Consider the following 24822-nt stretch of genomic DNA (forward strand, 5'->3'; position numbering starts at 1 on the left):
CTGTGAGACGTTTCTGTTCTTATGAGTTTGCTTTGACTATGACTGAGTGTCGCTCTAGTTTCTTTTAAATATGTATTTATTTGTATATTTAAATGTTTAAAGAAAAATTTCTAGTTTCTTTTCAATAGAAACATTTCTAGTTTCTTTTAAATATATATTTATTTGTGTATTTAAATGTTTAAAGAAAAATTTGACATCTAAATAACTAACTTAAGCTTGTCTTTAAAACAATAATGAAGTTTTTTATCATATCCATCATTTTTGTAATGCAATGGACATTTAGTTGAGAACTGAATTGCCTCTTCTGCAGGTTTGTGAGTCCTGCTGCAGAGGAAGCCTGTCAGTATGTGAATAGAGTTGTGGGTGAAAACCCGTTACTCCAGAGAGAGCTGAATCTGAGTGAACATGAACTAGGAGACACACGAGTGAATCAGATCGCTGCTCTACTGCAAGATGAACACTGTCAACTCAACACACTGACGTGAGTATTGCTCATTTATTTATAATATTACTTTTAAGCAGTTTTTCCCTCAGCGTCACACAGAGCACACAACAATTTAAAGTAATAAAAATAAACAGCCAATTAAAAACACAATTAAAACGTGATATCAAGCTTTAAATATTTGATCAGGACAGACAGTTTGATCATGGGTCAATAATTATTTCAGTTACTGTAGAACAATGTTTTTTTTTTCTGACATCAGGATCAGAACTGTTTATAACTGCTTTCAATTTAATCTTTGTATTTCACAAATATCTAATTTTGGTGCAACATATACTGTAACTTGTAAAAATTTAAATAAGTGCATTTTAAAAGTCTGTGATCAGTATCTGCCTGTAATAAGATCCACTGAAGGTAAGTTGACTGAACGCTAGTGATGGGAGCTTTCGAAACATGCTTCATGAAGCTATGAAACCTTTACGAATCTTTTGTTTTGAATCAGTGGTTCGGAGTGTGTATCAAACTGCCAAAGTCACGTGATTTCAGTAAAACGGTTCTTTGTTACATCATAACCGTTTCGAAACGTTTGGAAATGTCAATGGTTCACCACTGGGGGGGCGACAATCTCTGTGAACCCATAAATCATGCAGATTCACTGAGATTGAACAAGTGTCTTTGGGTTTCACCTGATCTCTGATCAGTTTTATACATTTGTAGACATTTTAATTAGACATTAGTATAATAAAAAGGAATAATAGTAGTTAATAGTCTCTTATTGGCCTGTCTAGCTGAGCCATCCATAAAATACACTGACACTGCCTTACGGTGCAGCACTAAAGCAGATGAACTACCTTTACAAAACTTGTTTGATTGTCTTCTGCTTAAGGAAATACTTTTATTCCTTAAAGGTGAACTAAGTAACTTTTTTTTACCTTAACTGAACAGCTTCGGAGTCATTGTAATGGTTATATTACTTATTTCGGGTTGAATGGTGGTCGTTTCGCACCCCCCTGGTGCCCGTGAGCGGAAAATACGCACTTGCAACTTTGGGGCGGCGGGCCGCCGCGTCAGGAAGTATCGCGTGATATCAGGTCTCGCGATGTAAACAACTGCTTTACGGCCAAAAGAAATCTGCTAAAATGCCCTCATTATTGCGCTCCCTCACGCTGTTCGAACCCGAATGAAGAAGACGTTTTAAAGAATATCCCATCTGCTTTGATGTCGTTGATCTGCTAGCCTCTGGGACCCGTTCTTCGTACGTTGCTTATTACATCCGAGATCAAATGACACATCCAAGATGATATCATCGTGCGAATCATGATCTGGCTAACTCGGTTCTTCGAACACACTTGCCGGATATGATTAGTATCGCTGGATTGAGTTATCTGAGATAATTGCGCGTTCATGCGCTGGTTAAAAGGAGATATGTATCGATAGTAGAAACATTGATCAGCAACGCTGCTATTGGCTGCTCAGCGTGGCCAAAGAGCGCGCTCAGTTTTTCTCCTCAGCAGAGCAAGAACTAATAGTCGAAGTTTATTCGGAATTTTAATGTTTAATTAAAACGCCAGGGAACACCTCAAAGTCTGCAAAAGCCAGGAGAGAGGGCTGGCAAAAAGTAGCAGACAATTTAAATCCGTTAGAAGTGGCCATGTTAGATGTTTTTATCACTTATTATCCTATATTTTTGTATTTTAATAATTGCATAATTACTTTGTGCATTGTAATGTCAGTCACCACACTAGAACATGGGAACAAATAAAAGTGAAGTACAAAAATATTCTACATAATGGTAATTTTTTGTAATATTATAGTCTCTTTTATAAAAGGCACTGTTAAATAAAATGTCTGTTTATAAAAGCAACCAAGAAAAAGGCTGAGGAAAAAAAAATGAAAAGATCTTAGTAGCCTACACTGTAAAATTGTTTTTGCTGCATTAAATTAAGGCTGTATAGTCATTTCAACTGTTAAATCTTGAATAATGATGAATTGCTTTGACTTGTGAAAGTGAAAACTGATAAACTTATGTTAATGTAAAAATATTTTGCCACGAGTTATTGATCACATTTTTACCGAGTGTAGTTCATTGTAATGACATTGTGTTTTCCTCTTTTGTGCACTTTTACATAATACACACTTGTATCTGTTCCCAAGAAAGTGGTGGCTGAAATATGTGCAGTAAGTGGACATTTTCTAACTTTCCAAAGGAAAGAAAGTATAAGACTTTGTAATGTCCATTTGTTTCCATTGCACTGGACAGTGAATAAACCCTCTCAGATAACTGTCATATGGAGGAACTAGCCTGCAAGTGCATTAATAACTTTCCTTAATTTATACTTGTATGCTTTATGGCTGCAATATAAGTTGCAGGATTCCACATCTACAGAAAGGCCTACAGAAGAGTCTGCACAGACAGAGGAGACATAGGCCTACAGGTGGGCAGTGGATAGCCAACTTTTCCTTTATATTTGTTGCATGAGGCATGTGTCTAATATCACTTGTTGCAGGCACTTGACCACTGGCTTTTCTTTACAAAGATCAATTGAAATAAAACTCAGGGAACTAAGCATATGTGTCTTTTATTAAACATTTAATGAAAAGTTTTTTTTTTTTTTTTGGCAATGTTGTGTAATATGGCACATGCAACAATGTCACAGGCCCTGTCAGGTGTGCAACCCCTCAGACTTTTCAGACACTGAAATCTTCCCTTTAGTTAGCCAAAGTTCATTTCATTGTGTGCCCTTGTGTGTCTGGCTAGCTGCATTGTAACTGGTTTGGGTCAGGGAATGGGGTCATAAAACACCTGTCTGCAGGCAGGAACATGTCATAATCACCTATGAAAAAATGCAGTTCTGTTAGGATCAGCATAAGTGTATGTAATACAGTGAGCTTGATATTTAATTGTGGAACTTTTCTTACCACTTTCAAATAATGTGCATAAATGTGAATCTCTGAAAATTCTTCAGTCATGCACAGATCCTGGCCATTTTGCTTTCACATTTGTGATATGGAAGATTTTAGTCAACTGCCTTTTTTTTTTTTATATATAATATTACTAATCTGGAATATTTAGAATCACAATAGTAACTGGGCTGCACATTTACATTGTGAACCCCCTTTCTGTTCACATAATCCCCTTCATTGAGGCCTTGATGGCAGTCTATGGTAGCCTATAGTCTAATCACGTTAGTGAAGCCTGAGTGACATATCTGTAATCGGCATGGTCATGATTGTATGATCTTCATAAAAAATCATGATAGCCTAAAAAAAAAAAAAAAAAAAAAAACTGCTTTAGCCTACAACATTGGGTGGCTTGGAAATGCCCCCCCCCCCAAAAAAACTAAAACTGTTTTTTAAACATAAAAGCGACAAAAAACGACAATCTCACGAATCACGAGAAAAAATATATATCGAAAGAAAGTGCACTATCGCGCTGCGCTGGACTTCCCGTATCATGAAGCCGGGATCTAATCCTGTTAACATGAAATAAGCCTGCTCCCGAGCAGGTTTAATTTTGCACACATGTTGCTATGACAGCAAGTCCAGGATGAGCGTTGAAGAACCAAACAATCCAAGATCATGCCAAATCGCCAACAATCAAATCCAGCTAAGAGAGTGAGCGACGTACGAAGAACGGACCCCTGGTGTCTGAGAATAGCCAACGAGTTTTTACAACAGTGTTGTCAAATATCTATTCCGAAGCTGTGGGGGGAGCTCTCGAGAGAAACCTGCGAGCAAAAAGCGAGAATACAGCGAAGAAATCCCGAAGTTACTGAATGCAGCTTTAATCTGATCATATTAGTTTATACAATTATTCTTTCTTCATGTTAGTTCACAGGGGATTTGCTAATGTTTACAGAAAACTTTTGAATTTAAAAATGTATTAGTAAATGTTTAAACTTAAGGTTATTAAATGCTGAATAGTATTGTCCATCATTGGTTCACTTTAACTAATGTAGTTAATGTTAACAAATGAAACCTTACTGTAAAGTTTTAGCAAGTAGACAATGTGTCTGAAATCAACCATCATAAACACATTTGACCCAGTGAGCAAACCAAGGGTAACATTGACATGAAATAACCTTAAAGATTAAATGAAATTAATGTGTATACTAACATAAATAGATCAACGCTTACCAATGTTGGTAGTATATTTAAATGAACAATGTGTAGTCTTTCTCCATGTTACCTTTACCTTGATATCCCTTTTTATTTGTCAGCACGTTAGTTGATCATCATAGATCTGAGTCATTTTCTTTTTCTGTCTTCAGTCTGAATAGATGCAGTATTACAGAGAAACAGAGTCTCATCCTGACTTCAGCTCTGAAATCAAACCCGTCACACCTGAGAGAGCTGAACCTGAGCTTGAATGAATTAGGAAACACAGGAGTGAAGCACTTATGTGACGTACTGAAGGATTCACACTGTAAACTGGAGAGATTGAGGTCAGTCACATTCACATACAATAATCAAAATGCTGAAAATCACCTCAACAGTTTAAACTAAAACACTTTAACATTGTATTTGTGCAAACTTAGTATTTTGTGATCTGGTGAAATAAAGATGAAGATCTCTCTTCCTCTGTCTGTTTTATTTGCTTATGAAGATGATGTGACTTTACAGAATAAAGAGTTTTCTTTTCTTCTGTCTTATTTTCTTCTTCTCTCTCTGCTAATGTAGTTTAATCCGCTGTGATATGACAGATGAAGGTTGTTCTGATGTGACTTCAGCTCTGAAATCAAACCCGTCACACCTGAGAGAGCTGAACCTGAGCTGGAATAAACTAGGAGACTCAGGAGTGAAAAACCTCAGTGATCTACTGATGAACCCACAATTCAAGCTGGAGAAACTACAGTTAGTATCATTATACTGTACAGCAATTACAGTGTGACTGAAGTTTATTTATTTGAAGACAGCAGGGCTTATGTTTCATTGTTTATAGCAGTGCACTTCTGGGTTTTCCCTATTGCTCACATTTTTATGTGTTTTTATCTAGTTAATAATTGTTTAATTTCCAGCATTTGATACAATGTACTGATTGTGTACATGCAGAAATCTGCCTTTTCAACAGAGAATAAAGAAGAGAGATGTCAAATAAATAGTTAAAAATTAAAGAGAAGAAACAGTGTCTTCCAGCACACAGACCTAGTGTGACTGGGTTTTAAAACAGACTATTGGAAACTAAATGCTGCTGTAGCTCTTCAAGAAGATGATCATCTAAAGCCGCGTTTCCACCGAAATTACCCAGAACAATCTGTCCCAGGATCTTTTTCCCCCAGACCTGTTGCTGTCTGTGTTTCCATCTCAGTCTAAAGTACCGTGAAGATTAGGCAAATTAGTCCGGTGATGTAGGACTGTGTGTGACTTTCCAGTTCCCACTGGATTTCGTCCTCCTCATATAAGCTTAATAAAGCCTGAACCTCATCGTCGGTCCATCAGTCGTATTTTTTAAACTCCATTGTTGATTTGAATATCAAACACCCCTCACCATCACCCGGCAGCTCGACGGCACACGACAGGCCAGTGGAGCGGGAGGACCGCGGGGAAACACTCCCACTGTGAGCCTCAGGTCTCCTAGAGTGTTAACCATATTGGCGGCTCTGCTTTGTGTAGAGGCAGTGCTGGGTAACAGCAGAGAGACTCTAGCCTTCACAAGGAAGGACAGTCACGACCGCAAGGTCAACATGGTCCTGTTCTCACAGTGAGGACATGAACCATCCACAAACACTATCTCAGCACACTCTTGGCCCAGACATGTGAGATCGTGGCCATCAAATGAGGGCAGGGAACAACCGCATCCAGAAACACACAGACAGAAAGGCATCTTTAAAAAGATGCTCAACATCAATTTTGCTCTTTTAGGGAAACTGCTGAAGCACCCGGGGGGGAATCGCTGCACTTATCCATGCAATACGCCAGTGAAACACCACTGAATGTGCCGTAGACCACCAGAAAGAGGGGCTTCCTTATTGTAGAGGCGACTGAAAGAGCGATCATTCAGATTTATATTGTTCAGGTTTAACTGATTAATCAGCTGAACATTTTCCTCTCTGTTCTAGAATCTTTAACTGCAGTGTGACAGAAGAAGGTTATAAAGCTCTGGCTTCAGCTCTGAGATCAAACCCTTTACACCTGATAGAGCTGGATCTCACAGGAAATGATCCTGGACAATCAGGAATGAAGCAGCTCAATGATTTACTGCAGGATCCAGACTGTCAACTGAAGACACTGAGGTGAGACGGGATCAAATAATTAACTAAATTAGCTATATGCAGGCTAAATATTTGAAAGCTATATATCATTTGAAAGCTTACAATCTCTAGTTTTCATATTTGGTGGCTGTTTTTTTTAAATAAATTACAGAGGAGCAGTAATTTATCAATCTGCAACAAGAATATTTCATATTAATTAGACGTGTTTAGGCCTTTATTTTGAAATAGAAATAAACATGAAAAATCATGAAAGATTGGTAGAAACCTCAGTTTGTTTTTATGCCAAGAGTTCAAAAGATAACACCAATTAAATTTCATGAGCAAAAAAGGTCTGAATATGTTTTGAATATAAAGAAAAATGTTATAGATCCTCTATATCTATAGCTATAACACACATATGTGCTCTTTTTATGTTTATTAGAGGTTGAAATCAAATAAAATACTGCCAAAACACCCATACTTTTTCTGAATAGGATGTATACTTCATAAATTGTATGAAATTATGGAAATACATAGTTCAGATCACTCAAACCATATATGAAAATGAAGGCGCCCTTATATGGTCAGTAAGGAAGCTGGCTGTCCATCTAGTGAAAAAGTTTGGTACTGCGCCCAAATAAAATCTTACTGAAAGCTCATTTTTTGAGATATCAACCTAAGTTTTTGAACACAACTTGTTTAGATTTTTGGCTTTAATTTTCTAGCAGATTTAGAGTAAAATATATTTTGTAATCAGTGATGGGAATAACGGCGTTATAAATAAACGGCGTTACTAACGGCGTTATTTTTTTCAGTAACGAGTAATCAAACTAATTACTGTTTCCTCCGTTACAACGCCGTTACCGTTACTGTCAATAAAATGCGGCGTTACTATAAGCTCACTGAAGCGGTTTTCATCCGAGTAGGCTCCCTCTCAGCCATAGGAGCTGCAAAGTTTTTTCTCTGGTGTGTGTGTTTATGAGACTGGACAAAAGCGAGGCGAATGCCGCGAGCGCGCTCGACAGTGCGCGAGAGAGACCGAGTGTGTCCGAGAAAGCGCTCGACAGTGCGCGAGAGAGACCGAGTGTGTCCGAGAAAGCGCTCGGCAGTGCGCGAGAGAGACCGAGTGTGTCCAAGAAAGCACTCGACAGTGCGCGAGAGAGACCGAGTGTGTCCGAGAAAGCGCTCGGCAGTGCGCGAGAGAGACTGAGTGTGTACGAGCAGCATAAATGCTTTATTTATAAATAAATTACACATTTCAGCATTAGAATAATCTCTGTAGGATTTTATTTCGTTTTTAAACTCCAAAATAACCCGCAGGTAACGTTCAAAGAAAACATCTTTGTTTGACCGGTTGTGAACACGTGCGGCAAACACGACTAGAATTTGGTTAAAATAACCTCTGATGACGACGTTCTCTGTAGGTTATAAAAATAAACCCCCAAAAGATTATATTTTATTATTATTATTTATGTTGGTATATTGTTCAGTATTATATTGAGAGAACTTTTTGCTAAACTTACTATTGTGAGGAAGAAAATACTTCAAGTAGGCTATACAGTATGTCTACCAGTTGAGTTTTATAATTGTAATTATATGCACTAGTGTATGTGTATGTATTTTTATTTATTTATTACTATTTATTTATTTTTGGTACATTTCTTAAGAAGCATAATTGATTTTTAGACTTTTTTTGTTGGCCAGTTGTGGTCTGTGCAATAAATGTTAAAAGTTCTAAACCATCTATTGTGTTTTGTTGTTCCACTATAGTAATGATAATATTTTAATATTTAAGTTAATAGGTGTCTCTCACATTGTCCCACAGCAACATTAAAATAGTGTAGATTAGTGTACAATGTTTTATAATAATAAGATGTTATATTTAGTGTCCATTTCATTCATTTAACATTTCACATTGGGGGTATCCAAGACATTTCTTATATTTAAACTTTTTTTTTTTTTTTTTTTAAGTAACGCAATAGTTATTTTCCCTGGTAATTAGTTACTTTTGTAATGATGTAATTCAGACAGTTAAAGGATTAAAAAAAAAGAATGGCTTTTTGATTGTTTGGATTTATTTACAACACAACATAATCCAAAGATACACAACAAATGACAAAAAAGCACATTATTGAAAACAATGATCCAAAGACCAGTTTTTTGACCACCTTAGTGTCAAAAAAAAAAAAAAAAAAAACCTGTGACCATTCTGATATCAAGAGAAACTATAGGGCTGCACGATTTTGGGAATACGTTTTAGATTTTTCTGGTTAAAATTGCTTTTTAACATTCACAGAACACACACACAAATGTTTCCAACAATATATAATGAACACCAGGTTTGTTGTGCCTTGTAGTGATGTATGTCTCGAGACCGGTCTCGAGACCACTTTTACGTGGTCTCGGTCTTGTCACGGCCTTGACGGTCTTTGGTCTTGGTCTTGTCTTGGTCTCGGACCTCTCGGTCTTGTCTTGGTCTCGCTGTCTCAGACCGACATAGTGGTCGGGGATTTAGCAATACAATAGGCTACTACAATATCCACGACGACACAACGTTCGATAATGCAACATTATTATCCGCAACGGAACGGATTGAAGCGTGCGTCCAAGTGAAGACAGTGCGGCGTGTGCGCCCAATATACGAGAAAACACTTTATCCGCGCCACTGATCGCAGCAGCAACGAGCACTTTGATCACTTGATTTAAAAAACACATATCAGTGACATGATGGGTTTTAACTTCATTCAGGAGATTTTGGGTAACTGCACAACTGACAGATGACTTTGAGCGCAGTCAGCGCACCGCCAACGGTGTGTGTGTGTGTGTGTGTGTGTGTGTGTGTGTGTGTGTGTAACCATAGCGACAAAACGACCAACTTTCGGATCCTGCACTTAAGCCTATAATTTCGTTTTTAAACGTATGTATTTAAAAGTTGCAGAATGGATTAATTTGGAGACTCCGAAATCGGCAGAGATAGGCAGGCATTTGCTTAGATGAATTTGTGTCTTTGATATCTCTCTCTGTGTGTGTGTGTGTGTGTGTGTGTGTGTGTGTGTGTGTGTGTGTGTGTGTGTGTGCGTGTGTGTGTGTGTGTTGTTTGATTACAGTATTTTATTTAAGATGGTGTTAGACTAAATAAATGGTCTTTTAAATATCATCTGCATATCTCCGTTGTGTTGACTAAACATTAGGCCTAATCCAAGTTTATAATTGCGTATCTTTAATTTGATGTTACGATTTCATCTACACATTAAGTATAATTTCAATTGGTTACATATTTCTCATTCGTTAGACAGTTGTTGGAGGAGCAAGATGGTGTTGGAGGTGTTTGATGTTTTTTTCAGATGAACCAGTCAGTACCAGTCATGTCAGTCCTCAACAGTACACAAAAGTTAAGGGAGTCTCAATCCTCCAATAGTGCAGTAACAGCCGTCATGCAATTGCTATACATAGTTGATCTCACCCTGCAAAAACATTTACAGTGAGCTCACAGTCACACACATGACATGGTCTGTCTTTGTATTGTTCTGCCTGTGTAGTTGAAGTAATACAATATAATATGTATTGAATGTAAACTGCGGCTGAACCCTAGTATGCTGCTGTTCTTGAATTCATATTGCTTAGCTTCAACACTAGTCTATTTTTTTCCCTCCGGTCTCGACTTGGTCTCGGTCTTGGTCTCGACTTGGTCTTGGTCTTGACTTGGTCTTGGTCTTGTCTTGGTCTCGATACCCTCTGGTCTTGGTAGTGTCTTGTTCTCGGTTTAGGCGGTCTTGACTACAAGTGTAGTGCATGTAGGCATAGGCTACGCGCAGTGCTATACCCTATAGCAGCCTATAAATCTTTCAAAAGGAACACTTCAGTAACAACTACGCTAGAGAAAAATATATTGATTATCACATATATAATGTTTCCATTCGTTATGTTGTTATGAAATCAGATTGGAGTAAAAACATGAAGCCTAATGTTTGGTGCATTTTGCTTTTCAAACGCACAGCGCGTTTTGAATATGAAACATTCAAACGCACAGCGCGCTCCAAAATATGAAACATTATGGTTACCATATTATACATATCTACGTTTGAGCAGATATCCACAAACACAGTATTTAACAGTAAACACGGGTCTAAATATTATAATATTCACCATATATGTAGCAACAGTTCAACTGCCATGTGAAGTTTATGCAACAATAACATTAACTAATATAATTAAGAATTTCTTACCTTACATCTTTCTTGTCTTCAAATCGCGTTCTTCTTCTTCTGAGGTAAATCCAATGTAAGCTCACGGCGTGTCTTCCAAACTCGACGAAAAGCAGAGACTTATGAAGTTTGGTGCTTTGTGTTTGAGGTAATGAGCACGTTCGCGTTCCTTAACGTGGAGATTTGCATGTCAATCTCTTTTGCGCATGTGGGCGTGGTCAAATTAAAACTAATGAGCAAGGGTTTGAGAAACTGGACATCTTGTTGGTTTTATACAAATAACTTAAACAGAGAATATTTGTTTTCAGTTTGAATCCGATCATTTAAAAGTACACACTTAAATGTTTATAAAGATATATGGCTTATAAATGTGTGACAAGTATTCTCTGAATTTTGTTTCAGTTTATAGATGTGCTCAAGAAAAAAAAGTTCACAGAGAGGGAGAGGCAGAAAGCACACCCTGTTTATTTTCTTTATTTTACAAAAGCACAATGTTTTGATTTGATTGTAATTGGACACATACAAAAGTAGACATCTCACAGATTCTTTTTTCATATTTCTTTTTTTCTGTATGTCCATAAATGACAGAATTTAAGTCTATTGTGCTACTATGTGAAGAAAATCCAGCAAAACGCGCCGGCGCCCCAGAGGGTTAAGTGTATGTGCTGTTATTCTGGAGCATACCTTGATAATTAACATGTTTTGTGCACACTTCTTATTATTAATTGTAGATAACCTTTTAGTGAAATAGTTTTCTGAACACAATAGTTTTCCATCAAGCCCAGATACACTGCATCTCTCTACAGCAGGTCTATGAGTCTCCAGATGTTCACAAACATGCAGTTTCACAAGCCAGTTTTCTCTGTGCTGACGTTTCTCACTCCTCCTGCTTAGAAGCCAGAAAGATCTTAATTTCACACTCTGTATTCATACTGAAAATCATGATCTAGTGACTTTTGCCCTTCTTTTTTTTTTTTATAATTGAGGTCTTTATTTATTTTTAACATTTTTTAACTAAATAAAACCAAAACCAAAAAAAAAACAGCTTCCAAACACATGATTAATTCACATTTACATTTTGGGCCTGTTATCAATAATCACTACAGACATACACACATGCAAAAATAAGAAGGTACAATAAAATCAAATTATAAAGTGCCTATACATGTAACACCACAAAAATAATAGACTTAACAAAAGAGAAGTGCACTAAACAATAAAAAATCCATCAATCTCAGTCAAAAACCCGTCCCCGAGATTTGTCAAAACCCTCCAAATCATCATTAATCCTGGCCAAGAATTTTTCATATGACACAATTTTCAGCATATTTTCCTTCCACCTGTTAAACTCTGGAGGAGATGGATCCTTCCACACACTGAGAATCACTCGAGCAGCTGTAATCACCCCCACTTTTATAACCACAAAATCATATTTCAAAACTCCTGGTAACACAGACTGATCCCCTAATAAGCACAATCTTGGTGACATGGGTATTGTCAAGCCGATCCACCTTCCTATACTGTCCAGTACTCTTTGCCAAAAGGGATAAACTGTCCCACATTCCCAAATAGCATGCAGAAATGTCCCTGGATCTGATCTGCATTTCCAGCATATATTATTAGGCATAATTCCCATTCTGTTAAGTTTAGAAGGAGTGAAGTACCATTTATGTATTAATTTGTACTGAGTAAATTTACCCCTGGCCTCTCTTATATATTTATTGGAATGTGACAGAACTTTGCACCAATCTTCTTTACTAATGACACAACTCAGATCTCTCTGCCAGATGGTCCTCAAATTTTCACATATTTTTTTTAAATTGTTAAATAATTTGTAGAAAACAGCTTCTCTATGTGCTGTACCAGACAATTTTAAAAACTCCACCACTGCATTTGTGCTTTGGTAATACAATCCCTTATTTGTAAATATTTCCAAAAATTATTTTTCCTAGTCAGACCATATTTTTGGGTTATTTCAACAAAGGACATAAACACTCCCTCTGAATAAAGATCGCTTATCCTGTGTATGCCTTTGACTAGCCATTCATTCCAATATACAGTTTTTTTCCCAATCTGTGCAGCAGAGTTGTTCCATAACGAGGCATAGGGTTGTCTTAAATGAGATGCTCCACAAATCTTGTGTACCTCTACCCATACAGCTTTAGAATACATGAGTACTGGGTTATGATGAAAGTCCTGTCCATTATTAGCTGATCCCTGTGAGAGAATGTCCATGGGCGTGAAAGGGCTCACTAGTTCCTGTTCAATCTTGATCCAGCTCAGTTCAGAGTCCAACCCTGTCCAGTGTTTGACCAGTCTTGACATCTCAAATGCTAAATTATACAGTTTCACATTTGGAAGAGCCATTGTCTCTAGAGGCCCACATTTTCTTTATATGAACTCTTGGCTTCTTCTTGTTCCACAGAAAATCTTTAATTATCTTCTCAAATTGACTAAATATATGTGAAGGAATTCTTACAGGTAACATCATGGAAACATAATTGAACTGCGGGGCCACCACCATTTTAATCACATTAATTTTACCCCATAATGTAAGATTCAATTTTCCCCATTTATCCAGATTTGTTTTTATTTTTAGGAGGAGAGGTTCCATATTTGAAAGCATAATGTCTTCTAAGTTTGGGTTTAATAATATTCCTAAGTACTTCATACCTAAAGGTAAACACTTGAAATTTAATTTAGTAATATACCTAGAAGGGCATGATGCTGAAAGCGGAATGCCTTCCGATTTGTACCAATTTATTTTATAACCTGACAACCTTGAAAATGACTCAACACATGAGAGCAACGCCGGTAAAGATTGCATGGGATCAGTTAACACTGCTAAGATGTCGTCGGCATACAGAAACAGCTTGTGTTCCGTACCCCCTGCGTGAACACCTCTGATATCTGTATTAGCGCGAATAGCTAGAGCCAGTGGTTCCAGAAATATCGTGAAGAGCAGTGGGGACAAAGAACACCCTTGACGGGTCCCACGTGAGAGATGGAAAAAGTCTGACATCAATCCATTTGTCAAAACTGCTGCCCTCGGACAGGAATATATAGTTTTCACCCAGCTACAAAATCCAGGCCCAATCCCGAACCTTAAAAGGGCTGCCCTAAGAAAGCCCCATTCTACCCGGTCAAAGGCCTTCTCCGCACCCAGGGAGAAGGCCGCCACCGGATCTAGACTAGATTTACTTTTGTGTATAAGATGGATAAGTCTTCTCATATTATCACCCGAACACCTATTCTTAATAAAACCAACTTGATCCCCATTGATAATGTCTGGCAATATCTTATCCAAGCGGGAGGCTAAAACCTTAGTCAGAATCTTACAATCAACTCCTAAAAGGCTTACTGGTCGGTAATTCGTTGGATCTGAAATATCCCTATCCTTTTTAGGAATAAGGGAGATTAGTGCATCATTAAATGTACCTGGTAAGGAGCCTATTTCTAGTGCCTCAAGATAAACTTTATGCAAGACTGGAGCCAAAATATCAATATATTTCTTATAATATTCAATCGGGAAGCCATCCAAACCTGGCGACTTTCCATTTTTCATTGATGAAATAGCAGCTCTGACCTCTTCTTCCGTTATAGGTGCATTCAGACTTGTTTTTTGTTCACTAGAGAGAGTTGGTAATTGTAGACCTGAGAAAAATGTCTCCATCTCCTCCTCATTAAGCGCACCAGCAGAAGTATACAAATCTTGATAGAATGATTTGAAACTTGAATTTATTTCCTTTGATGAGGTTACCACTTGGTTATCTTTTTTAATCATTGATATATTGTTTAGGTTATCTTGCTGCTTCAGTTGTCTCGCTAATAATCTACCATTCTTTTCACCACCTTCATAAAATTTAGTTCTAAGCCTAAATAAGGCATATTCAGCCTTTTTATTATAAACATCATTTAACTGATATTTTAATTTACAAATAGTCTGGTATTTATCATTTGAATATTGTTTCGCCAAATCCTTCTCCAGTTCACGTATTTCTTTTTCCAAAGTTTTTTCTCTTCCTAAATTACTTTTTTTAAATTTTGTCGCATATGCAATTATCTTTCCCCTATATATGCTTTGGACGCTTCCCAAACTGTGGCTACTTTATCTGTGGAACCCATATTTATTTCAAAGAAAAATTCAGATCCTTTGTTAACTCTTCACTAAACATTTTATTTTGCAACAACATAGTGTTGAGCCTCCAGCGACCCCTCTTTGTTTTATCCGTGTTCAAATCGATTTGTAACTCTACTGTGGCATGATCACTAATGGCAATGGTTCCAATCTCACAACCTACAACTGCATCTACCAGAGACTTTGATATTAAGATGAAATCTATCCTTGAATATGTTTTATGACAATTAGAATAAAATGTATATTCCCTTGAACTAGGATTAAAGGAGTCATAACCTAGTATTACATTGGATACCTACTGCTGTATTATAGTCTTTCAGGCCCTTCTAAAAAAGAAAAGTGGAAAAAAAATAAACACAGACCTACTTTTATCCTTATTTCTGAAGGCATTATTGTCTCGCGAGATCAATGCGATGTTTTGGCTGTCGTGGACGCTCTATATGGCTCTGCACGCCAGTTGAAAGGGTTGTTGGGACAGCGTCATTAAAAATTAATTTCATCCACTGGTTTTTATGGCAATCAACCACAGAGCAAGTCCGGTGTGCACTCGGTTTCTCCATCTTTCTCGACTGAACTGAATATGAGGGGGAGAGGGGAAGGGGGGGCTTCCTGCTGCGGTGTCCATATATGGTATCCTACTACCTCATGACGTCAAGAGGGAGCTGAAATCAAAATCTCGTATTTGAGTGCGCGTGCACGCGCACTGGTTTATTTACCCTGAGGTAAACAAACGCTTCACTTTTAAATATCGGCTTCCCGGCCAGTGTATAATCGTTAGTCGATCATAACATACATTGATTCTCGTGGAAAAGTGAAAATTGCAGGTTATGACTCCTTTAACTATTCTCCAAATGTCTACTAGGCTCAGATCCTCCGTCAGCAAATGAATAGCCTCTCTGTCCCTGGGTGAAGACCTACCCCTGGGGTTGCTCTTGTCAATTATCCCATCCATCACCTGGTTGAAATTTCCCTGGCCAATATAACCTGCCCTTCACGATCACCTATTATCTTGTTAATTCCATGGAAAAAATCTGGCTCCTCTTTATTAGGTGCATAAATATTACACAAAATTGTTCGAACCCCGTTAATTAAAGCTTCCAAACATATAATGCGCCCTTCCTTATCATTATATTTTTTCAGCATCACAAAGCTTAAATTTTTATTAATAAGGATCAAAACACCATTTTGTTTGCTTGAATATGAAAGACGGCGCCCACCCAATCTCTTTTAATCTTTTTTGCCTCTTCCTCTCCTACAATGTGAGATTCCTGGATAAATGCTATATCTGTATTTTTAGATTTTAAGTATGTCAGAACCTTCCTCCTTTTAACTGGGTTCCCACATCCTTTTATGTTCCATGATATTATTTTAATATACCTATTCATCTCTTTATATAAAAATAATAATAAAATAAAATAAAAAAAAGTGAAGGGACACTCCTTGTGCACTTTACGAATCTGCCCAAAGCCAAAAACATTACACAACTCAAATATATGGCACTCAATATTACAAAACACATCTGGCCCATTCCAACTAGCTGTCTTAGAAAAATCAAACATGAACAAAATGAACACTGCAACCCAGAACAACGTTGCTAAGCGACTACCCCTGCCCTCCCTCCCCTCTTACCCATCCCCAACTAACTATAGCTTGAGTCTCTAAAACTTTACTTGGTCCGTGAGACACACTAGATGTACGACGGCAGCACAACCCATGCAGCCCCGTTCTGCCCATTGCTTGTTACCTTATAGTTTTCAGTTGACAAACATTTCTCCATAATGTTACATTAAGTCTCGCACTCCTCTAAGTCGACTCCTGCAGAAACTTATCAGCCTTTTTTCCATCTTTGAACGTTTTCTTTTGTCCGTTCCACATAAACATAAGTGTTGCAGGATAAGCCAGCCTATGCTTCACTTGTAGCTCTCGAAGACGCTTCTTCGCCGGATTGAACGCTTTTCTCTTCTCCGCCAACTCCCTCGTAACATCCTCAAAGAAGGAAAGCTTAGCACCTTCCCAGTCGATCCCCCGTTTCTCTCTGGCCACTCGCAGTACTTTCTCCCTAGCAGATGAACGTAGAAAGCGGACAAGTATCGCCCTGGGAGGTTTATTAGGGTCCGGCATTGGTGCAGGGGAACGATGCGCACGCTCAATTTCAAATTCACTTCCAGAAAGCTCAAATGCTTTATCCAGAATCTCCGTCACATATTGATCCACTTTTCCGGGTTCCTCCACACCTTCTTTAAGTCCGATAATCCGTACATGATTTCTCCTACTACGGTTTTCAAGGTCCTCCACGCGTGACCATAACATCTCCAACCTCTCGCATTTGTCCACTTCTGCCTCAGTAAGCGCGCTAGCATCTTCAATGTCTGATATACGCTGTTCCGCCTCTCCCAGCCTCACTTTTATATCTTCCACTGAATCTTTCAGTTCTTTAGTTGTGTCTTTAATAGTGGTGACATCTTTTGCCACCCCCTGAAGTGTAGCAATCATTTTCTTTATTTCTTCTAAAACGTCCTTTTTGCTGTCATTCCCCGTGCTCTCCTCCGTTGCCGCTGGAGGGGCGTCATCAGTCGCAGGTGTGCTTTCAGGCGGCTCTAGCTCCGGGGTCTGGGCCGGGGCGAGGCTAATGCTAGCTTGTTTCTTCCTCGTGGTAGCTCCCTTGAAAAAGTTCGCTTTGTTATTATTTGCCATTTTTCCGAAGGCTGCAGTACTAGATAAACCTCAAAGTCGAAAAGGGGTGTCGAAATTATGACCACAATTGAAGTGTATATCTCAAAATTCAGAACATTAATCAACGGGCTTTAGGAGCTACTTTAGTGTGCGGCCATCTCCCTTGGTGGTCCCACGTGACTCCGACTTTTGCCCTTCTGCTCTGTGAGACGTTTCTGTTCTTATAAGTTTGCTTTAGGACTGAGTGTCGCTCTAGTTTCTTTTAAATATATATTTATTTGTGTATTTTTTTTTTTTTATCGTATCAATCATTTTTGTAATGCAATGGACATTTAGTTGAGACCTGAATTGACTCTTCTGCAGGTTTTTGAGTCCTGCTGCAGAGGAAGCCTGTCAGTATGTGAATAAAGTTGTGGGTGAAATCCCGTTACTCCAGAGAGAGCTGAATCTAAATGGACATAAACTAGGAGACACAGGAGTGAATCAGATCGCTGCTCTACTGCAGGATAAACACTGTCAACTCAACACACTAACGTGAGTATTGCTCATTTATTTATAATATTACTTTTAAGCAGTTTTTCCCTCAGCATCACACAGAGCCACAACAATTTAAAGTAATAAAATTAAACAGCCAATTAAAAATACACAATTAAAAAGGTGATATCAAGCTTTAAATATTTGATCAAGACAGACAGTTTGATCATGGGTCAATAATTATTTCAGTTACTGTAGAACAATGTTTTGTTCTGACATCAGAATCAGAACTGTTCATGACTGCTTTCAATTTAATCTTTGTATTTCACAAATGTCTAATTTGGTGCAACATATACTGTAAATTGTAAAAATTTAAATAAGTGCATTTGAAAAATCTGTGATCAGTATCTGCCTGTAATAAGATCCACTGAAGGTAAGTTGACTGAACGCTAGTGATGGGCGCTTTCAAAACACGCTTCATCTTTTTGTTTCGAATCAGTGGTTTGGAGTGTGTATCAAACTGCCAAAGTCACTTGATTTCAGTAAACGAGGCTTTGTTACGTCATAACCATTTGACAATGTGTCTGAAAACAAACGTCATAAACACATTTGACCCAGTGAGCAAACCAAGGGTAACACTGACACGAAAGAACCTTAAAAATGAAATGAAATGAATATGTATATTAACATAAAAAGATCAACGCTTTCAACATTTTTATTGTTACAATGTTGGTAATATATTTAAATGAACAATGTGTAGTCTTTCTCCATGTTACCTTTACCTTGATATCCCTGTTTATTTGTCAGCAAAAGTCTGCTGGATGAAGATGAACACGTTAGTTGATCATCATAGATCTGAATCATTTTCTCTTTCTGTATTTAGTCTGAATAGATGCAGAATTACAAAGAAACAGAGTCTCATCCTGACTTCAGCTCTGAAATCAAACCCATCACACCTGAGAGAGCTGAACCTGAGCTGGAATGAACTAGGAAACTCAGGAGTGAAGCACTTATGTGCCATACTGAAGGATTCACACTGTAAACTGGAGAGATTGAGGTCAGTCACATTCACATACAAGAATCAAAATGCTTAAAATCACTTCAACAGTTTAAACTAAAACACTTTAACATTGTATTTGTGCAAACTTAGTATTTTGTGATCTGGAGAAATAAAGATAAATATCTCTCTTCCTCTGTTTTATTTGCTTATGAAGATGATGTGACTTTACAGAATAAACAGTTTTATTTTCTTCTGTCTAATTTTCTGCACTCTCTCTGCTAATGTAGGTTAAGCTGCTGTGATATGACAGATGAAGGTTGTTCTGACGTGACTTCAGCTCTGAAATCAAACCCGTCACACCTGAGAGAGCTGGACCTGAGCGGGAATAGACTAGGAGACTCTGGAGTGAAAAACCTCAGTGATCTACTGATGAACCCACAATTCAAGCTGGAGAAACTACAGTTAGTATCATTATACTGTACAGCACTTACAGTGTGACTGAAGTTTATTTATTTGAAGACAGCAGGGCTTATGTTTCATTGTTTATAGCAGTGCATTTTCTGGGTTTCCCTATTGCTCACATTTTTATGTATTTTTTATCTAGTTAGTAATTGTTTAATTTCCAGCATTTGATACAATGTACTGATTGTGTACATGCAGAAATCTGCCTTTTCAACAGAGAAGAAAGAAGAAAGACGTCAAATAAATAGTTAAAATGAAAGAGAAGAAACCGTATCTTCCAGCACACAAAACTAGTGTGACTGCGTTTTAAAACAGACTATTGGAAACTAAATGCTGCTGTACCTCTTCAATAAGATGATCATCTAAAGCTGCGTTTCCACCGAAATTACCCAGACAATCTGTCCCAGGATCTTTTTTCCCCCAGACCTGTTGCTGTCTGTGTTTCCATCGCAGTCTAAAGTACCGTGAAGATTAGGCAAATTAGTCCGGTGATGTAGGACTGTGTGTGACTTTCCAGTTCCCGCTGGATTTCGTCCTCCTCATATAAGCTTAATAAAGCCTGAACCTCATTGTCGGTCCATCGGTCGTATTTTTTAAACTCCATTGTTGATTCAAATAGCAAACACCCCTCACCATCACCCAGCAGCTCAACGGCACACGACAGGCCAGTGGAGCGGGAGGACCATGGGGAAACACTCCCACTGTGAGCCTCAGGTCTCCTACAGTGTTAACCATATTGGCGGCTCTGCTTTGTGCAGAGGCAGTGCTGGGTAACAGCAGAGAGACTCTAGCCTTCACGAGGAAGGACAGTCCAGACCGCAGGGTCAACATGGTCCTGTTCTCACAGTGAGGACATGAACCATCCACAAACAATTTCTCAGCACACTCTTGGCCCAGACATGTGAGATTGTGGCCATCAGATGAGGACAGGGAACAACCGCATCCAGAAACACACGGACGGAAAGGCATCTTTAAAAAGACGCTCAACATCAGTTTTGCTCTTTTAGGGAAACTGCTCTTTATGCTGAAGCGGGAGGGAATCGCTGCACTTATCCATGCAATACACCAGTGAAATGCCACTGAATGTGCCGTAGACCACCAGAAAGAGGAGCTTCCTTATTGTAGAGGCGACTGGAAGATGCGATCATTCAGATTTATATTGATTAATCAGCTGAATGTTTTCCTCTCTGTTCCAGACTCTCTAACTGCAGTGTGACAGAAGAAGGTTATAAAGCTCTGGCGTCAGCTCTGAGATCAAACCCTTCACACCTGATAGAGCTGGATCTCACAGGAAATGATCCTGGACAATCAGGAGTGAAGCAGCTCAGTGATTTACTGCAGGATCCAGACTGTCAACTGAAGAAACTGAGGTGAGACAGGATCAAATAATTAACTAAATTAGCTATATGCAGGCTAAATATTCATAACTAATATATTATTTTATTTATTTAATAAGGTGGACATTTATTTGAGAACTGATTTAACTCTTCTCCAGGTTTTTGATTCCTGCTGCAGAGGAAGCCTGTCAGTATGTGAATAGAGTTGTGGGTAAAAACCTGTTACTCCAGAGAAAGCTGAATCTGTTTGGACATGAACTAGGAGACACACGAGTGAATCAGATCGCTGCTCTACTGCAGGACAAACACTGTCAACTCAACACACTGACGTGAGTATTGCTCATTTCTTTATAATATTACTTTACTTTTAGTTGTAATGTTAGCTAATGATATTATTTCCAGACAGACAGTTTGCTTTTTTTTTCCTCATCGTCACACAGAGCACACAACAATTTAAAGAAATACAATTAAACAGCAAATTAAAAACACAATTAAAACATGATATCAAGCTTTAAATATTTGATTAAGACAGACAGTTTGATCATGAGTCAATAATTATTTCAGTTACTATAGAACAATGTTTTTTTCTGACATCAGAATCAGAACTGTTCATAACTGCTTTCAATTCAATGTTTGTATTTCACAAAATGTGAAATGTTTGGTGCAGTATATAATGTAACTTGTAAAAATTTAACAAGTGCTTTTTTAAAAATCTGTGATCAGTATCTGCCTGTAATAGGTTCCACTGAAGGTAAGTTGACTGAACGCTAGTAATGGCCGCTTTCGAAACACGCTTCATGAAGCTATGAAACCTTTACAAATCTTTTGTTTTGAATCAGTGGTTCTGAGTGTGTATCAAACTGTCAAAGTCACGTGATTTCAGTAAACAAGGCTTCGTTACGTCATAACTGTTTCCAAACGTTTCAAAATCTCAATGGTTCACCACTGGGGGGCGATGAGCTCTGTGAATACATGAACCCCTGAGATTGAACAAGTGTCACTGGCTGAGTCCCAATTCGCCTACTTATACTACGACCTAAAAGTATGTACTTTTTTTTTGAGGAAAAAGTACATACTTTTGAGTGTGTAGCAAAAGAGTATGCACGTTCTGGGACATACTTCGATGACGTCATGCAACGTGAACGAGAACGTGGTTGCTTAGTTACGCACACCATGACTGTTAACAAAACATTTTACATTTCATTCATTCTTATATGTCCAATATAACTGTATTTACTATTCCCATATTTTTTTCCTCATAGTTTTTTCCAAAATACATTTACAATGTGTCCTATCAAATTGAGGAGTGAAGCAGGCTGTCGTCGTAGATCAACCAAACGCAGGTCGTTTGTGAGGCGGCTGGTTCTGACGTTCATGTGCAATGTGTGTAACGAAAGCTAAAATATTTAAAGTTTATAGTATAACTATTGTTTAACGTATTTTATACTTATGTATAATACTCAAAAATACCCAGATGAAAATGAACCATGCTTTTACTATAGTAAAAGTGTAGTAACCATGTTTCTTTGGTTGGATTGATAAAGTTAACATTTGTACAGCCACAGTATTACTACAAATAAGTCAGTGTGGTTAAACTATGGTTAGTGTAGTAAAAGGTGTTTATTTTCATAAGGGTTTATAGTAAGGTAACTTATAAATCTAAGACAGAAACATCAGAAGAAATACATTAAAAAAAGACACTTGCATGACACTGTACTTTTTATTTCATCGGACCCTACAAGATAAACACGGTACTTTTTGGCACAACATAACCCCATTAATATTACGAGACAATAAAATATAACTTTAATAAGGGTTAGCTGCTAAACATTTGAATTCTTACACTTAAAAACTGAGGGCGAATCTCCGCGGCTGCATCCGGCTGCCATGTTTACATCACCATAGATACCACCATCACCACAAAGCTTCTCCCTCCCGCACGCAATGGGTTGTGGGCAATATTAGCCGTTAGAGTGTGCATTGATCTGCACTTCGAATTCTAACCGGAAATAGTAGACCATCCGGGTATCTTTGGAATACTCTTTTCAACATACTACGATTTGGGACGTACTAATTCTAGTTTCGCATACTATTTAGGACGGATAGTATGCGAATTGGGACTCAGCATATGTGTTTTACCTGATCAGTTTCATCAATTTGTAGACATTTTAATTAGACAAGAGTATAATTAAAAGGAAAAATGTAAGCTCTTTTTGGTCTGTTTAGCTGAGCCATCCATGGTACAAACTAAACAAGCCCTGAAAATTGATAAAAGAGCACATATTATACAGACACTTGATATTTAATCATATTAGATGATTATTTAATTGCATTTGTTAGATTTTACTTTCAATTAAACATTTGCAATGGGTTTGTAGAAGCTGTTTCATACATGTTTGGTCTGAGTTTTTGGCTTTAGACTAACGCGTCAAAACAAGGAATCATTTTGCGAAGAAATTGCTTTAAATAATTGAAAGTTTTGAAAAGTTTTGTTTCTCCCATCATTACTGAACGCAAGTGCAGCTTTATTCAAATAAACGTGAACAAAATAACAAAAACACAAAGACTTGACTGAGAAACATGGACATCACCAACCACCTCACCAATGGTAACATGAAGGCAGGGCCGTACGCAGGGTTTTATAAAAACCGAGGTCCCAAAATTGATGTTGTTAGGGGGGTTCAGGGAAAATGTTTGATTTTCCTGATCGACACTTGCAATTTAGGTGTTTGAAGGCCAAAAAATAGGATAACAATAGCTTTAAATGCATGTCAGTGGGCATTCGCATAAACTAGAATGTACATTTCCTGAAGAAAATGTGAGTGGTGCTTGCAGTGGCAAAACTCGTCACTGGGCAGATGCTAACACAATTAGCATGTTGTGATACCATGATATACCATGTTTTAACATGATTTACCACGATTTACCACATTATAACATGATTTACCATGTTTCTAAGATGGTTTACTACGATTTACCACATTCTAACATGATTTACTATGATTAGTATGTTGTTAGAAATGCTAGCATGATTAGCATGTTGTTAGCATGATTAGCATGTTGGTAGCATGATGCTAGCATGAGTAGCATGTTGTTAGCATGTTTTTAACAAGATGCTAGAATGATTAGCATTTTGCTAGCATGTTTTTAGCTAGATGCTAACATGATTAGTTTTATTATAAAAAAAATTATTTTAATGTTTTCAGTGATGTGCAGCCTGTACATATCTGTTCACATCTCCAAAAATGTTCTTGGGGGTTTATGTCCCTTTAAAAATCATATGAAATGAATGTGTAAACATAATCACATCAACAATTTCAACCTTTGTTTTGTTAAAATGTTGGTAGTATATTTAAATGAACAATGTGTAGTCTTTCTCCATGTTACCTTTACCTTGATATCCCTGTTTATTTGTCAGCAAAAGTCTGCTGGATGAAGCTAAACAAGTTAGTTGATCATCATAGATCTTAGTCACTTTCTTTTCTCTTTCTGTCTTCAGTCTGTGTGGATGCAGAATTACAGAGAAACAGAGTCTCATCCTGACTTCAGCTCTGAAATCAAACCCGTCACACCTGAGAGAGCTGAACCTGAGTGGGAATAAACTAGGAAACTCAGGAGTGAAGCACGTATGTGACATACTGAAGGATTCACACTGTAAACTGGAGAGATTGAGGTCAGTCACATTCACATACAAGAATCAAAATGCTTAAAATCACTTCAACAGTTTAAACTAAAACACTTTATACTTTACACTCAATATCTCACGATGAGTCTGAGTTCACTTTATATTCGTACAATATTTTCACCTTAGTATTTTGTGATCTGGTGAAATAAAGATTATGATCTCTCTTAGGGATGCACCGATACCACTTTTTCTGCAAAGATTCTCCTTAAGTGTGT

The 24822-nt window shown here is 37.8% G+C and overlaps 1 protein-coding gene across 1 annotated transcript in view; it reads left to right on the forward strand.

Annotated features, from left to right (window-relative positions):
• The window catches only part of LOC311292519 (uncharacterized protein), a 679077-nt gene that overhangs the window by 619193 nt on the left and 35062 nt on the right, over positions 1-24822 (forward strand). The window contains exons 19-28 of the mRNA XM_084412231.1: positions 311-481; positions 4714-4887; positions 5123-5296; positions 6502-6675; positions 18013-18183; positions 19007-19180; positions 19411-19584; positions 20782-20955; positions 21081-21251; positions 24422-24595. Of these exons, the coding sequence (XP_084268357.1) occupies positions 311-481; positions 4714-4887; positions 5123-5296; positions 6502-6675; positions 18013-18183; positions 19007-19180; positions 19411-19584; positions 20782-20955; positions 21081-21251; positions 24422-24595 (1731 nt within the window). The remainder of the gene's footprint in view (positions 1-310; positions 482-4713; positions 4888-5122; positions 5297-6501; positions 6676-18012; positions 18184-19006; positions 19181-19410; positions 19585-20781; positions 20956-21080; positions 21252-24421; positions 24596-24822) is intronic.

The sequence above is a fragment of the Rutilus rutilus genome (genome assembly GCF_951802725.1).
Source record: "Rutilus rutilus genome assembly, chromosome: 6".
NCBI lineage: Eukaryota > Metazoa > Chordata > Actinopteri > Cypriniformes > Leuciscidae > Rutilus > Rutilus rutilus.